Genomic DNA, 17279 nt, shown 5'->3' with positions numbered 1-17279 from the left:
AAATGAAAATAAAATACAGCTTTTATATTTAATTTTTTACTGATGAAAATATGAATGTTTAAGTCGAACATCCAGAAGGTTTATTATAATGCTTGAGGACCTGTTAGAATCCCTTCTCTGCAATCCCACCTAACATTGAAAGTTGAAATGGTCAGAGAGAGAGAGTACTATTCTCCTCAGGTTTTCATGGCCAGTGATCCCAGGAGGCTTCCGCAAACTTGTTGATTTTCAAGCCAAGAATGTTATTTAATTTTATTGGCCTGGGGTTAGCATTCTAGACTAGGAAAATGCTGAGATTGAAGATCTCAAATGTGTGTATCAACATTAGGGACAGTTGATTTTTGACAAAACAGAGAGATGTAAATGGGATCAAAGGGAGTCACTGAATTACTAGGCACACTCCTGCTTTGTATATTTATCAGATTGCCATGGTTTAAATAAGACATTTTAATTGTCTAGGCACATGTTTAGAGTACTTCTGTATGAATTTGATCCATTTAGCGTTGACTGCTTCACTATCAATAAGCAGTTTAATTATCTTCACAAAATGTTTGTTAGTGCATTGTTAAAATATTACCAGCAGAGCTAGTGTTAATGCCAATAGTTGTTCTTCGAGTGTTTGCAGGTGTATGTTGGACTCAGGTGTGCACATGCTCAGTGTGTCATAGTTGGAGAACTTTGTGTAGTAGTACCTGTCGGGGTGGTGCATGTGCCCTGTGCCACCTCAGGCCCCCTCCTGAGGCTACGTAAAAGGGTTGCACTGCCCTTGTGCCCCCAGTTCCTTCTTACTACTTGCAGCCTGAGTCGGAGATCCCTGTGCAGTTTACTTTATAGGTACTGCATTACAGTGAGTTTTCTCTGTTGTTTTTGAAGATTGTTAGTATTAGTTTAGTACCCACTACTTAGTTTGTATTCATTTTAAGTAGTTAGTCTGAAATCTAGTGATATGACCTCACCAGGTTGAAGATCCCCCCCACACACACACTGATCGCACAGTGCTTGCTGTGTCTGGATGAGTGACACAACAGAAACGTGCAGTATCTGCTGGTCATTCAAGAGAATGCAAATTCCTGGAGAACTGTATCTCAAACAGCACCTCATGGAAAAGCCAGGAGGCCTGATTAAACACCAGGGCCTTTGACAGATCTGGCCCCTTACACTGCCTCAAAGGGGGTAGTGGTCTCATATAAACCTCTAAACCAGCTATATATGAAGACTACAGAATGAGTGGTTCGTTCTGAATATGTGGGTATTTTATTTTACCTTGCATCTTTTACCTTGATAGTATGGCAACTGCCAACCACATTAGAATTCTTAACGTTTACCTCTACTATGCTCCATGACTTCCTCGATAGTAATGAGGACCTCTGGGAAAATCATGAACGTACAGTGTACTCCTGAAGCCAAGTGTCTAGACAGCAGATGGTGTGGATAACATTAGCCTCCCAGGCTAGTCAAGTTTCATTACGGCCTAAGATAAGGATAAACCACAACTATTCAAATATTCTCCCTTTTCTGAATTACCTCTGCCATTGCACAGGAAAAGGAGGAAGTAGAAAAAGCTGAATAGGAGTTGAAAGCTGTTTGAGGACCCACTACCTGTGAATCACTTTGTTGAAAGTCTTGGTAGTGATTGTTATGCTAAACTTCTGGCACACATGAAAATAGTGAAGATGAATTGGCTTCACAGTACCTTGTATTTGGTTTGTCAGCTGCTAACTAACTTCAAAGCTATCTGCAAAAGTGCTTGGACATTCCAAGAACATTCCTTTAAAAGAGGGGGTTTGGAGTGGAGAAGTTGGTAGCTGCCTTCCAGTAGCTTCCTTAACAAGAAAGCCCAATGTGTTTGAGTTAACACAAGCAACAAAGGCACTTAAGCTTGTAAAGAACAAAGTCTGAGCTAAGTGAGGTCTCAGTCTGGTTTTTATTTATTTAAGTAGCAGTGCTCGCTTATGATCCTGGTGCTAGCTATTCTATTAAAATGCAGCCCCAGCCAAAGCTGCTATGTCTAGTGTGTAGAGTTTGGAGAAGGTGTGCAGATATCTCCAAATTAGGTGCCTTGACTCTTCAGTGGACATCTGTACCTTCTTGTTCTGCCCACAGACTTAGTTTAATCTTCCTTGGACAGACTTCATTTTGAGATAAATAATGGTATACATTATTAAACCAACTAGTGATAGTGGAGGAGTAGATGTTTCCTTGGTTCCACAGTATGCCATGAAAAGGGAGTCTGAGTTCCTAAAACAGGAATTGCAATGCACATAAAACTGGCTTTAAGGACGTATAGTTTATGGAAAATTTTCTCTTTAGGGGAGAAGGAAAAGCAGAATTGGAAAACATACTGGTAGTTGTGAAAATCAAGCACTTTTTGAAAAATGTAGTCCTACATTTATAAATCTTGTCTAGTCTATTACTAGAAATAGTTGCACTGTATGTAAGGGAGCAGTATGACTGCTCAGAGCTCAAGTATGAAACTGCAGAAAAAACGAAGAGTCTCTGGATTAAGTTTCAGAGTAACAGCCGTGTTAGTCTGTATTCGCAAAAAGAAAAGGCGTACTTGTGGCACCTTAGAGACTAACCAATTTATTTGAGCATGAGCTTTCGTGAGCTACAGCTCACTTCATCGGATGCATGTCCACGGCATGCATCCGATGAAGTGAGCTGTAGCTCACGAAAGCTCATGCTCAAATAAATTGGTTAGTCTCTAAGGTGCCACAAGTACTCCTTTTCTTTTTGGATTAAGTTTAGAAGCCTGAGCAACAAGGGTGATGTTGTGATTGGAGTCTGCTATAGACCACCGGACCAGAGGGATGAGGTGGACGAGGTTTTCTTCCGGCAAGTTGCAGAAGCTACTAGATCGCACGCCCTGGTTCTCATGGGCGACTTCAATCATCCTGATATCTGCTGGGAGAGCAATACAGCGGTGCACAGACAATCCAGGAAGTTTTTGGAAAGTGGAGGGGACAATTTCCTGGTGCAAGTGCTGAAGGAACCAACTAGGGGCAGAGCTCTTCTTGACTTGCTGCTCACAAACCGGGAAGAATTAGTAGGGGAAGCAAAAGTGGATGGGAACCTGGGAGGCAGTGACCATGAGATGGTCGAGTTCAGGATCCTGACACAAGGAAGAAAGGAAAGCAGCAAAATACGGACCCTGGACTTCAGAAAAGCAGACTTTGACAACCTCAGGGAACTGATGGGCAGGATCCCCTGGGAGAATAACGTGAGGGGGAAAGGAGTCCAGGAGAGCTGGCTGTATTTTAAAGAATCCTTATTGAAGTTACGGGGACAAACCATCCAGATGTGTAGAAAGAATAGTAAATATGGCAGGCGACCAGCTTGGCTTAACAGTGAAATCCTTGCTGATCTTGAACACAAAAAAGAAGCTTACAAGAAGTGGAAGATTGGACAAATGACCAGGGATGAGTATATAAATATTGCTCGGGCATGTAGGAATGGAATCAGGAAGGCTAAATCACACCTGGAGTTGCAGCTAGCGAGGGATGTTAAGAGTAACAAGAAGGGTTTCTTCAGGTATGTTAGCAACAAGAAGAAATCAAAGGAAAGTGTGGGCCCCTTACTAAATGAGGGAGGCAACCTAGTGACAGAGGTTGTGGAAAAAGCTAACATACTCAATGCTTTTTTTGCCTCTGTCTTCATGAACAAGGTCAGCTCCCAGACTACTGCACTGGGCAGCACAGCATGGGGAGGAGGTGACCAGCCCCCTGTGAAGGAAGAAGTGGTTTGGGACTATTTAGAAAAACTGGACGTGCACAAGTCCATGGGGCTGGATGCGTTGCATCCGAGAGTGCTAAAGGAATTGGCGGATGTGATTGCAGAGCCATTGGCCATTATCTTTGAAAACTCATGGTGATTGGGGGAAGTCCCAGAAGATTGGAAAAAGGCTAATGTAGTGCCCATCTTTAAAAAAGGGAAGAAGGATGATCCTGGGAACTACAGGCCAGTCAGCCTCACCTCAGTCCCTGGAAAAATCATGGAGCATGTCCTCAAGGAATCAATTCTGAAGCACTTAGATGAGAGAAAGTGATCAGGAACAGTCAGCATGGATTCACCAAGGGAAGGTCATACCTGACTAATCTAATTGCCTTCTATGATGAGATAACTGGCTCTGAGGATGAGGGGAAAGCAGTGGACGTGTTATTCCTCGACTTTAGCAAAGCTTTTGACACGGTCTCCCACAGTATTCTTGCCAGCAAGTTAAAGTAGTATGGGCTGGATGGATGCACTACAAGGTGGGTAGAAAGTTGGCTAGATTGTCGGGCTCAACGGGTAGTGATCAATGGCTCCATGTCTAGTTGGCAGCTGGTATCCAGTGGAGTGCCCCAAGGGTCGGTCCTGGGGCCGGTTTTGTTCAATATCTTCATTAATGATCTGGAGGATGGTGTGGATTGCACCCTCAGCAAGTTTGCAGATGACACTAAACTGGGAGGAGAGGTAGATACGCTGGAGGGCAGGGATAGGATACAGAGGGACCTAGACAAATTGGAGGATTGAGCCAAAAGAAATCTGATGAGGTTCAACAAGGACAAGTGCAGAGTCCTGCAGTTAGGATGGAAGAATCCCATGCACCGCTACAGACTAGGGACCGAATGGCTCGGCAGCAGTTCTGCAGAAAAGGACCTAGGGGTCACAGTGGACGAGAAGCTGGATATGAGTCAACAGTGTGCCCTTGTTGCCAAGAAGGCCAATGGCATTTTGGGATGTATAAGTAGGGGCATTGCCAACAGATCGAGGGACGTGATCGTTCCCCTCTATTCGACATTGGTGAGGCCTCATCTGGAGTACTGTGTCCAGTTTTGGGCCCCACACTACAAGAAGGATATGGAGAAATTGGAGAGTCCAGCGAAGGGCAACAAAAATGATTAGGGGACTGGAACACATGACTTATGAGGAGAGGCTGAGGGAACTGGGATTGTTTAGTCTACGGAAGAGAAGAATGAGGGGGGATTTGATAGCTGCTTTTAACTACCTGAAAGGTGGATCCAAAGAGGATGGATCTAGACTATTCTTAGTGATAGCAGATGGCAGGACAAGGAGTAATGGTCTCAAGTTGCAGTGGGGGGAGTTTAGGTTGGATATTAGGAAAAACTTTTTCACTGGGAGGGTGGTGAAACGCTGGAATGCGTTACCTAGGGAGGTGGTGGAATCTCCTTCCTTAGAAGTTTTTAAGGTCAGGCTTGAGAAAGCCCTGGCTGGGATGATTTAGTTGGGGATTGGTCCTGCTCTGGGCAGGGGGTTGGACTAGATGGCCTCCAGAGGTCCCTTCCAACTCTGTTGTTCTATGATTCTATGAAATGTTTCCGATATACTCCAGTAGGTGGACCTCTAAGCACAGTTATTTTTTAGTTCAGCATCTGTATTTGGCTATTTTGGGGGGTTTGTATAATGCACATCATTTACATGGTACAATAACTTTATCCAAGGAAATAGGACAACCTGTCATTTTATTTACTTGATAGACCATAATAATGTCTATTGTATAATGCTATATAAAAGTGAGGTTGGATGACTCTAGTTAGGTAATAGAATACAGAGCATTTTATCTAGTAAGTTACTTGTTCAGATATGAGCCAGGTTAGTATTGAACAAGATTGGTGTTCTCTGTTAGCTGTACTTTTTGAGGTATGAGATGAAATGGTGACATCAGTTTACTTTTTCTTGGGCACATCCATATCATAGTTTTGGTAGGCTTAGCAGAGAGATCAAGGATTGAAGGTACTGAACTTCTCTGTTATTGCGGGACGTGGTACATCCATATCATGGGCATGAAAAAGACACAATGGCATTACAGTGTGTTATTCCATTGATGCCTCCAGAGATGTGCCTGGTCTGCTGACAAACTGACAGCCCTGAAGCCTTAAATTTTTAACACATTTTACGAAGACTAATCAAGAGCTAAAGCCAAAAACATGTTATGCCCCAGTGTAGTTTCTAACATGGTTGATTTATTTGCTTTGTGCTGAGCCTGGGTCCACATCAGCTGACTTGGACTTGCAAGATTCGGGCTGCGGGGCTAAAAGTAGCAGTGTAGACCTTCCCACTTGGACTGGAGCTCAGGCTCAGAGTCCAGGCTCCAGCTATTTTTAGCTCTGCAGTTCAATTCCTGTGAACCCAAGTCACTTGATCTGGGCTCTGAGTCTCTATGCCACTGTAAAGACATACCCTTAGTCCCAGGTGGTACAAAACTGATTCAAGTGCATCATATAAGCCTCTGGAACAAAGTGTCTTGTTTAAGTAAGGGTGTGGGTGTATTCTTTTGATTTTGTAGTTTGTTCACCTGAGAAAGAGGAACAACTTACAAGTTTACCCTGAAGTAAAGGACGGCCCAGTTTACAGACTAGTGTGGCAACAGAGATTGATCCTTGTTCGTTCCTGATCTGTTGAACCAGACACTTGCCTGTGGACAAAGACATTTTTTGTTGGTTGGTTGTGAAAGAACACTGAGTAAAATCTCTTGTGTGTGTACGCTTCCTCTGGTGTCGTGGTCATTTGTTAGGTCTGGGGGCAGCCAACTGAAATGCTCTCTGCTTGAGCCTCATTTATTTGCCCAAATACCCCAAAACAAATTTTATACTATAAAGTTGAAGACTTTCTTCTCAGTAGGTTTTTGCAAGGCTAGATGAGACTTGTATCTTTTAAATAAAAACATCGACATCTCCTTTAAGACTCCAGGTTACTCTCATGACCTTGTGCAATGTTGGGTCTATACAGTTCTTCTTTGAGAGATGTCCCTGTGGGTGCTCCACTCCAGGTGTTGATGCATCCCTGCGCCTTCACTCACAGATTTTTACAGCAGTCCTCATACTGGTTGTGCATGTGGAGAGCCTGTCCCCCCTCTCTGAGTGTACCTTAATAGTTCATGAGCGCGACTGGTCTCCTCAGTTCCTTCTCTACTGTCCCCGGCCTGAGACGGAGGTCAGCAGACTCATTAGAGACTTTCTCTCCCTTTGTTACAATTACCTTTCTAGTTAGTTACCAGTAGTATTTAGTTTCCACCTCTCTCTCTCTCTCTCTCTCTCTCTCTCTCTCTCTCTCTCTCAAAAAAAAAAACTTTTTCTTTATTCCTGTCAGTGGCAGCCGCTTCCGACATGCCTGGCTCCCCAGGCTTTAAGCGCTGCTCTACCTGCAATGATGCCATCCCCCTGTCGGATGGCCATTCAAAATGCATAAAATGTTTGGGGGACTCCCACATCCCCTCCCAAAACGTGCCCACTGCAGCAAGCTTAAATGTAGGGCACGGAAGGAAACGAAGCTGAGACTAAAACTGCTCCTCCTCCAGAAATCCTTAGGGTCAGCTTCAGACCCGGGTGCCGACTCTGGCTCCGCTGCACACCACAACCCCCCCGCCTCAAAGAAGGACAAAAAAAGTCCAAAAAATGGCACCTTCTCTCACCCGCGGGAAAAGAGTTCCCTGGGCGGGTCTACAGCCTCCCTGCCGGCGCTTCCCTGGCTGAGCACTTTTGACGTGCTGGGCTCCTCCGGCGCTGCGCGAAACCCGGCTGCAGCGGTACCGCAAAGCTTCAGGCTTCCAGTTGCCTGCCTCTCATATGGCACCATTCGGCACCGTTTCTGTCGCGGTGCCAACACAGGCTGATAGGCCTGACCACTCACGGGCTGTTCTTGCTCTCCCGGCACCGGCACCTGCTGGGCTGGCCAGCAGTGAAACAACGCTTAGGACACTGGTGCAGAGGAACTTTTCTTCATAGCAGATTCCTCTTGCACAGCCCTCACCTCACAGAGGGGCTCCAGCACTGCAGTTTACACAGTCAAGGGACCTGCTGGTGTTGCCCATCCTGCAGTCACCCATAATTAATGCCTACTTCTCTCCAAATGCTCAGTCAGGGTCTGGACAGCCTTCATCCAGTGATGAGGAAGCTAGACTGCAGGGGAAATGCTCACCATATCAAATCTCCCATCCTCAGACCCCAATCTATAGAAGTCACAGAAAAATTACCTCATCCTACTCTCAGGATCCTGCCCCGTGGTATGTAAACCCCTGGATGGAACCACCTATGCCCTTCCCACCACTGGCAATATTGGACCCTTCCCCCTCCCCCCCCCCGGGGATACTGTTCCTGAAGGCTTGTAGTCCATCTTTGGGTGGAATGTTGGTGTAGAGGGCTTCTACATCCATAGTGGCTAGGATGGTGTTTTCAGGAAGATCACAGATGGATTGTAGTTTCCTCAGGAAGTCAGTGGTGTCTTGAAGATAGCTGGGAGAGCTGGTAGCATAGGGTCCACCTGAAGTGTACAGTCCCTCAACCTGAAGCAAATACTCACCAGGAACCATACAACAGAACCACTAACCCAGGAACCTATCCTTGCAACAAAGCCCGTTGCCAACTGTGTCCACATATCTATTCAGGGGACACCATCATAGGGCCTAATCACATCAGCCACACTATCAGAGGCTCCTTCACCTGCACATCTACCAATGTGATATATGCCATCATGTGCCAGCAATGCCCCTCTGCCACGTACATTGACCAAACTGGACAGTCTCTACGTAAAAGAATAAATGGACACAAATCAGATGTCAAGAATTATAACATTCAAAAACCAGTCGGAGAACACTTCAATCTCTTTGGTCACTCGATTATAGACCTAAAAGTCACAATTCTTCAACAAAAAAACTTCAAAAACAGACTCCAACGAGAGACTGCTGAATTGGAATTAATTTGCAAACTGGATACAATTAACTTAGGCTTGAATAAAGACTGGGAGTGGATGTCATTACACAAAGTAAAACTATTTTGCCATGTTTATTCTGTCCCCCTTCACCCCCCCCCCCCGCTCTTCCTCACACGTTTTTGTCAACTGCTGGAAATGGCCCACCTTAATTATCACTACAAAAGGTTTCCCCCCTCCCAGCTCTCCTGCTGGTAATAGCTCACCTTACCTGATCACTCTCCTTACAGTGTGTATGGTAACACCCATTGTTTCATGTTCTCTGTGTATATAAAATCTCCCCACTGTATTTTCCACTGAATGCATCCGATGAAGTGAGCTGAAGCTCATGAAAGCTTACGCTCAAATAAATTGGTTAGTCTCTAAGGTGCCACAAGTACTCCTTTTCTTTTTGCGGATGCAGACTAACACGGCTGCTACTCTGAAACAGTATTTTCTGATAGTCTTAATACAGCCTCCTACTACAGCTACGCCCCATTTCCTTTTTTCATTTTGAACATGTTACTCTGAAATATTTACAGAAATATAACACATCCTAGAAACATTAGGCTTTAATTTCAAATGAAATGAAGACTTTAACTGTAAAAAAAATTAAAATGGAGGTGATAACATGACGATTCTTTCTGCCTAATAGGAGACAAGTTATAAAAGTATTTTTATGGCATTGGTTGTATGTCAGCTGAATGTTCTGTTGACTTCACAACAGTTCTTTTTAAGAAGGTGGTGTATGAATAAAGTAAGTTTGGGAATTCACTAGTTGGTGGTTTCTTGTTCTAACGGTAGTAAACATGAAAGCTCCTGTTCAATACTGCAGTTTTATGAAGAGAGTTTAGGGATTATCAACCATCAGCATATGAACATACCTAAACCAACATGCCTAAAATCAAAGGGAGCGATAGGAAAGAAGCAGTTGAATGGGCCAAAGTCACAAATAGTTTTTTTTAAAGTAAAATATAAACATTGTCAAGAGTTAAGTAAGATGGTAAAGTTGTTATGGTCAGAAAACCAGTTTCTTTAGATTCTTCAAAGTCAAATATGCCATTGAATGGAACTTTTTTTATTGAAATGGAAGAGCAGAACACAGAGTTTGACTGTGCAAGTGAAATATTTCCATTGCCATTTTCAACAGAACATAGCCACCAAGGTAACTTAGATCCCTGTCCTGGGTTTCTACTAGTTCTTACATTATTCATGTAGGAGCAATGAGTTTTTTCATCAACAACCCAAAAGGCAGTGTTCAACTGGTGATTATTCCATAAAGGCAACAGAAGACGATACCTGAACTTGATAAATTGTATCCTTCCTTTATGCTAACCTCACCTTCATTGTAGCACAAAATGGGCAATTTAAAGAAATTAAAGTTAATTAAATATAGAAAAGTTTTTCAAACATAATTTGTGAAATTTTATTACTGACGGGGGGACTCCCCTAGGGTGCAGTAGTCTGTACATTGAATAGACCAAGAACCCTCCCTTATGTCTCAATAAATGCCAAGTCAGCTCTGGGGCTAATTAATCAAAACAAATTTACAATTAAGCTTATGAGGTAGGACTAATTATATAGCCTGGCAGGGAAAAAGTGCTGAAGGAAGGTCCTTGAGAGGAAAGTCTGAGGCTCCCAGTATTGGCACATAAAGTACAATTACGTGATAATTGCAGAGGTCATGCTGCACCCAGCAAATGTACCCTCATTTATTATTGTAGCTGATTTTACTAATATTGGTAAATGCAAACACTTGCTTTTTGAGTAACTAGAATTTGTTGAACACTTTTATGAAAATTCATAGCTAAGGCGCCTTGGCAGTTGTGGGAATAAGTTAATACCCATGTGTCCTAGCTGAACAAATATTTTAACTTATAAATAAGGCTCAGTATATTTTAAGAGCTAAATAAGTTTTTTGATCATGTTGAATGTTTACTTTTATGTTTTACTACTTGTTTCTGTTTTGTTTTTGTATTTTTGGGTCAGGATCTCCTTAGAGCTCATAGATTCCAAGGCCAGGAAGGGACCATTGTGATCTAGTCTGATTCGTATTGGTTAAACTTTAAATAAACCAAATGAAAGTATAGGTGGATCAATCTCATCCAATCCGTCTAGGCTAGATGTCATTTTACTCTACTTCAGTCTTCTGCTTCAGTAAAATAACTTGGTCATTGAATGGCCAGACTAATCACACTCTCCAGATACAAAACGAAGAACCTGTTTTGCTTTCTGAACCTGACAGAAAATGAAAAAAAAAATGCAATTAGAGTTGTACGATAGCAATAATACAGTTTGCACCTCAGTTTTCCTCAAAACAATCCAATTCTGGTTTTGTAATTTATCCACTTGGGGGATCAGAATTATTGCCTCAATGTCCTTACCTTTCTGTATTCTAAATAAGTGTACGACAAAGTGCCAAGCTTGATTTTAAATCTCTTGGATTTACTTAGTCTAATTTGTGATTTATTATATTCTGTTTTACAACAAACAACTAGGGGGCCTGATCCTGCAAACACTTAAACATATTCTTAATATTACATACATAAATAGTTCCACTAATGGCATTACCTTTGCACAGGTGAAGAGGGTTAAGCTTGTGCAGAAATTTGTGGGATTTGGGCACAGGCCAGCTCCTAAATCATATATAGGCATTTTGAAAAAATCTCTGACCACTATGGTCCCTTCCCTGAGGTGTCCTTAGGAAGGTCACAGCATCTTATGTCTCCCTTAGCATTTTTTGTCCATTTATGTGGTCTCTGCCAATAAGCAGCAAATACTTCTCAGATTGTTGATGCACAAAGCACTTTGAGGATCAATTGGACTATGAATAATTGTCTTAGTTTGGGGTTGTGTGCAGGGACAGGAAAGTACTGTGACCTTCCCAATTTCTGTTTGTATTCCTATGGGTGAAGAGTTATGTGATTGTGTTGTGTGGGAAGTGTCACCTTAAGTCTGCATTTCCTGCAGCTTTTCTAGGTTGTTTTGGTTCTGGGATTCAAACTCTGACATCCTGGAAGAGCACAGGGCCCTGTTTTGTCCCTGCAATTGTAACTCCATGTCAACAAGCATTTTAGCAAGTGAATTTACACACTCCCTCTTCCTCCCTCTGCCCCTTCAGAAAGTTGGGGTAGTGAGGGAGGGCATGACTGCTGGGGAGGAGGTGCTTCCCTAGTTCTCCTCGTCTGTCAGCACCTCCTCTCCTGGCCTCTCCATGCCCACCCGGTGGGGTTGAGTGACCAATAGGAAAAAAGAAGCTAGGGGTGGAGGAGCTGCAAGGACATCAGTTACAAGCTGGCCACAACACTGGGAGGAAGAGGAGCTGGGCCGTGCCCACTTCACCTCAGAGTCGAGCTGGGGAGTGGGTCACCTGCACTCCCCTTTCCCCAGTAGTGGCAGAGAAGAGGAGCCCTGGAATCCCTTCTCATTGGGACCTGTGCAGCTGCATCCCTCAGGGGTTTCCTGGTAGAGGGAAAGGGCTGTATGGCTTCCCCCTTCCCTGTCCCTGGGGGAAATGGAAGTCCTGAGTCTCTTCTCCACCTGTCACAATTAGAGCAGGTCTGTTCCTGTTGGTAACCATAAACTTCAGGAGGGCATGTGAGGAGGCTATGTCTGGAGGGAGGAATTTGAGGGAAGGAGAATTGGAAGCGAAATGCATGACTGAAAGGGGACAGTTAGCCAGACTTCTATGGATTTTAGAGAGGCTGCAGAATAAGCTTTAAATGGCACTCATGCTGAGGAGAGCTTGCAAAGACAATGGCTCTTTAAGGGCCACCATTTCATCAAAAGACAGCCTAATAACCACTGCTAATCTAAAAATGTTACACCAAGCACAGCACTGGCCCCTAGACCTGCAGAGTCCGTCCTGTGTCTTCCTGGTGCCCTCCAGGACCTCTAAAGAGTGCTCCTCACTTAGAGCAGGGGGTGATTCCCAATGTAGAATCTCTGTACAGCTTTGGAAGGCTCCTTGTATCAAACCCAGCCAAAATGCTCAGTCCCCTGAAGAGCCAAAATAGCCTTCTGGTTCTAAACTGAGGCATTGAGATTGTGAATTGACTAAAGCTAAGCCAGGAACTGAACTGAGAAGTCCTAAGTCCCCGTCCAGTGTGTTAAACACAAGACCATCTTTCCTACCTCTCATGGGGTTGTGGAGTGGTGGTTTCCATACAGACCCCAGAAGGCGATTTCCACCACCTCTAAAAATTCTGGTTCAGGTGACTTCCTAACATCAGAAGGAAGTCTGGAGTAGACTTCTGAACACAATCCTCTGTGCCTTGCTCACTCCATTGTCTCAGCCACAGGGACATGGGCCATATTTAATTTCTTGAACATCCTGAATCCTTTAATACACAGAATCACATCCTCTGAGTATTGCTGTAGGGTACTTCAGCTCTGGCACAGTCAGCCATAATTTTTTAAATTGTCTTTCATATCAGTGTCTTGGGTTCTAATTCCAGCAGCTTTACAAGTGATTCTGCAACTTCCATTTGCAAAGCAAGCTAAATGTAAGTTGCCTCCCGCTCCAGTAGGCATATGAAACAGTGGTGGTTAACGGAGCTCATATGTATCCCAGAGCAACCCAGTGAAACTTTACAGAACTAAAAAGAAAATCTAATACATTTTAGGTTGTTATATTTTGGTGCTGGTTCTTGGTCCTGGACTCTAGATCTCAGCAGGGAAAGTCCAGTGAAATGTTTTGTGGGTAATGCCTTTAAATCCCTCCCCTGATCTCTATGCAAAAAAAGCACTAGAAGAAAGTTAAAACATTAAATAAGTCATTTTATGTTAGGAACGCTTTGATCAAATGCCTCCAAACTTGCGCCACAAACTCTACCCCAGGCCTAGAACTAGTATAGCAGTTTTCAGTCTGATTATATATGGGGATTTTAGAGCAGTTTGAAAATTCAGCATCCCGTTGAAACTCCCCCACATAACATAGTGCATCTAGAGTGAGCACTGTGCATTAAAATGTGTACTAAAAGTTCTAACAGTAATTTCTGCTCTTCAAATAATTTTTGCTGTGACTACACAATATACATAAAGTCACAATAATCAACCAAATAAAGCAGCAGATGAATAACATTTATAGATAAAATGCAGTGTCACAGCAAGGAGTGATTTTGTAATGACGTAGTGGTTGAGGGAACCATAAGATCTTGGAGATGTCAAATGAATAGGTTTAACAGATTTCATTAATCTGGTAGAGACTAATCTGCCTGTTTTTAGTGTAAATGGGGTGGGTGTGTGTGTGTGTGAAAATCACCTTTATATCTGGACAGTGTTTCCGTGCTGTTATGAATAAAAATTGCCTTGCTGTCCACTGGCTTTTTTTAGGTTATGATATGGGCAAGTGGGGGAACAGTAAATTTTTGCTGAAAGATTGATCTGTTAATTTGAATAAACTAACTTCCATGCTTTTTGTATTTCAGGCCAATTATAGAACATTCATTAAATGAGTCCTCCTCCTCATAGCCTGTCCAGCAAATTGGAGATCATCTTACGTTGGATATTGGGGGATTCTAAAGAAGTCCGTAATTACTTTTCAGCTGGAATTCTCTTCAGGTCTGGGAATATATTGTTTCGTGGACATTGACACAGATCTCTTTGTCAGCTGTATGTTGTAAATTTATGTAACCATTTGTGGTCACACGAGTCATTTCTGGTTTTGTATCAATAAAGAGTAAATAAGGTAAATCAGAGCCTTAAATTCTTCTCTTTTATAGCACATTTAAGAATGTATTTTCTGGCACTTTATGGGGTTTCTTCAGAAAAATCCAGATGTTTGTATGATAACAGGCAGTGTCTCACTTGTAACATTCATTAAAATATGAGCTACACGGGTGAAACTTTTCAGGGGTTTCATCGAAAGTGCTTCTCACTGCTCTAACTGCTCCCATTGAAGCCAAAGGGAGTTTGATTGTTGACTTCAGTGGGAGTGGAGTTAGGCCAGTGCAGAGCACTTTTGCATATCCTGCCTGTAAATGTTGTGATTTTAGTTTTGCTGAATTGCTGTTGAAATCTAGGTGGTCTTATGTGTCTTACAAGCAGCCCAGAGTCCCACACCGAAAGGTGAGCTTCATAGGATTCTTCTTATTGTTGAGCTGGGTTACAGATTTAGTTAGAGCCTGCTGCATAATCCTGTGCATTTGCTACTCTCATCTTGAAATATCTGACGGGTCACTTGCATCTCCTTCAGCATCTTTTGTTTTCAAGACGTTCTCTGTTAGCTGCAGACAGTGATCTCTGAGCATTACCCACTATGGCAGGTCTCAGACACTTATCAGAGTGAAATAAAATGAAAGCACCTCCCCTCCCCTCAGGAAAATATGATCCATTAGTTTTTTTCATTTGCCAGAAGCATCAGTTTTTAATATTTTTCCTCTCCTTTTATCTCCCAGGAATATCAATCTGCATAGATCTATTATTAATACCACAGCAAGAAGCTCAGCTTCTCAGAAATCTTTACTATAGGTCATAAAAGTAGGTCTCCCCAGAGCAGTTTAAAATCTGAATTGGATTCAGGTAAGCTGTGAATACTGCTGTGTTTTTGAAACAAAACATCTTTACGGTTCTTAGTTTATAAGAAGATGGTGCTCTTTTCTGAGGCAGTGTTGGCTAGGGATTAGAGCAGGGAGTTTGGACCAGCACTGACAAACTAGGATTATGGACGCTGCAGTCAGGAACGTGCTTGCAGCTCATGTGGACATACCTGGGTTAGCTTTTATTGAGCGAGCTCAGGTACCGCGGCAGCAGGAGCTTGCTTGAGTGCCTGCTAGCTACCCAAGTAATTACATAGGGTTCTGGGTGGGCTTGTACAGCTTGTGCTGAAGCCCGTACTGTCACAGCTTCACTGCTTTGGTACTCACTCTAGCTTAATCAAAGTTAGTGTTGGTGTGTCTGTGTGAGCTGCAGTCGCACCCCAGCATTGCAGTGTAGATGTACCGTAGTGTGGGGGGAGAGAGAGAAACCTTAAAGCTTTTGGAATGGGGGGAAAAGAGAGGAAAGTTACCCTGAACAGGGTGACCTCTGCTAGACAGAGATGTAGAAAAGCGTGTGGGAATCTGGCCTTCGGCAAGGTTTTCTAAACTAATTTAGTACCCAGATCACCCCCGTTCACACTGCACAGGAAAATCTCTGTTGGCTTCCTGCCAGCTAGAATCTTTCAATGCATAATTCTGGCTAAGGCTGTTCCAGTGCTGTTAGAACCTGATCTCACTCCCACTGAAGTAATTGCCAAAACTCCCATTGACTTCAGTGGTAAGGAATCATGCCTCCTTGAGGATGTGCTTTATTTCTTAAAGCCTAGCTTTGTGAGATGGATCTTTCACACAGGTGGAGAATGGGCTTCTTGCTTAAAATAAAGTATATACATTATAAAAAATTGGAGAAAGAGCTGGGGTGACTTCCTCGTGTGAAAATATACAGCACCCATGAGCTGAAGTAATTTTAATAGACCTATTACAAGTACTGTTCTGATGAATTAGCTGAATTTTGGGTTGCTTATCCAATGTACAGAATCAAGAATTCCGATGTTTTTTGATCAAAATAAAATTTAAAAATAAGAAATTATGGAAAGTAAACTAAGGATAGGTGATAGTGTTTTCAAATCTGACTAAATCAAATCAGAATAAATCAGTCTGTTCACTAAGGGGTTAACTTACCCCCATAGGGTAGCATTTTCCGAAGCGTTCAATTCCCAGTTCCAAAATTAGCCTAAGTCCCATTGTATGCAATGTTGTTGTAGCCCTATCAGTCCCAGGATATTAGAGAGACAAGGTGGGTGAGGTCGTATCTTTTATTGGCTCAGCTTCTGTTGGTGAGAGAGACAAACTTTCACGCTGACACAGAGATCTTTTTCAGGTTTGGGAAACCAATAAAAGATATGACCTCACCCGCCCTTGTCTCCCTAAATCACATTGCAATTCACCGCGACAGTTCAGTTAGTACACTCAAGTTACTCCACTGGATCTAGCCAAGCTCAAGGGAGAGCAGAGCCGGTAGCCACACTGCAAAGCAACAGTGGAGCGACGCAGTGATTGGATGAGCAGCTGGTGAGTAAGATCCGCACTGCATTACTAGTTCAAGCTTCAGCAGCATTGGAGCTCCACCCAATCCCCGCTGAATCCCCTTGGGTGGGCTATAGCTAGCTCGAGCTCAAAGCACCACTTACCTTGAGCTAGAGACTTGTGCGTGTGAACGGGAGTCAGGTTAAGGGCAAAATTTGAATTATAGCTCCAGCTGACACTGCAGTAAAGACAACCCCTTAGGTTCCAAAGTGCCTAAATCATATCTGAAAAAGGAAGGTCATGTAGGCATGTGTCACGGTTCCTCCCCCACTCTGAACTCTAGGGTACAGATGTGGGGACCTGCATGAAAAACCTCCTAAGCTTATCTTTACCAGCTTAGGTCAAAACTTCCCCAAGGTACAAAATATTACCCCCGTTATCCTTGGACTGGCCGCTACCACCACCAAACTAATACTGGTTACTGGGGAAGAGCTGTTTGGACGCGTCCTTCCCCCCAAAATACTTCCCAAAACCTTGCACCCCACTTCCTGGACAAGGTTTGGTAAAAAGCCTCACCAATTTGCTTAG

The 17279-nt window shown here is 43.2% G+C and overlaps 1 protein-coding gene across 2 annotated transcripts in view; it reads left to right on the top strand.

The window, feature by feature from the left end:
* The window catches only part of CENPC (centromere protein C), a 68816-nt gene extending 54444 nt beyond the window's left edge, over positions 1–14372 (top strand). For both annotated transcript variants that reach the window (XM_073340250.2, XM_073340249.2), the window contains one exon: positions 14115–14372. In XM_073340250.2, coding sequence (XP_073196351.1) covers positions 14115–14157 — 43 coding nt within the window. In that variant the 3' untranslated portion in view covers positions 14158–14372. The remainder of the gene's footprint in view (positions 1–14114) is intronic.
* Positions 14373–17279: the final 2907 nt, after the last annotated feature.

Source organism: Lepidochelys kempii, chromosome 4 (genome assembly GCF_965140285.1).
Source record: "Lepidochelys kempii isolate rLepKem1 chromosome 4, rLepKem1.hap1, whole genome shotgun sequence".
In the NCBI taxonomy this organism is placed as follows: domain Eukaryota; kingdom Metazoa; phylum Chordata; order Testudines; family Cheloniidae; genus Lepidochelys; species Lepidochelys kempii.
The sequence above is the reverse complement of the archived record's forward strand: the minus strand, read 5'-3'. Positions and strand labels throughout refer to the sequence as shown.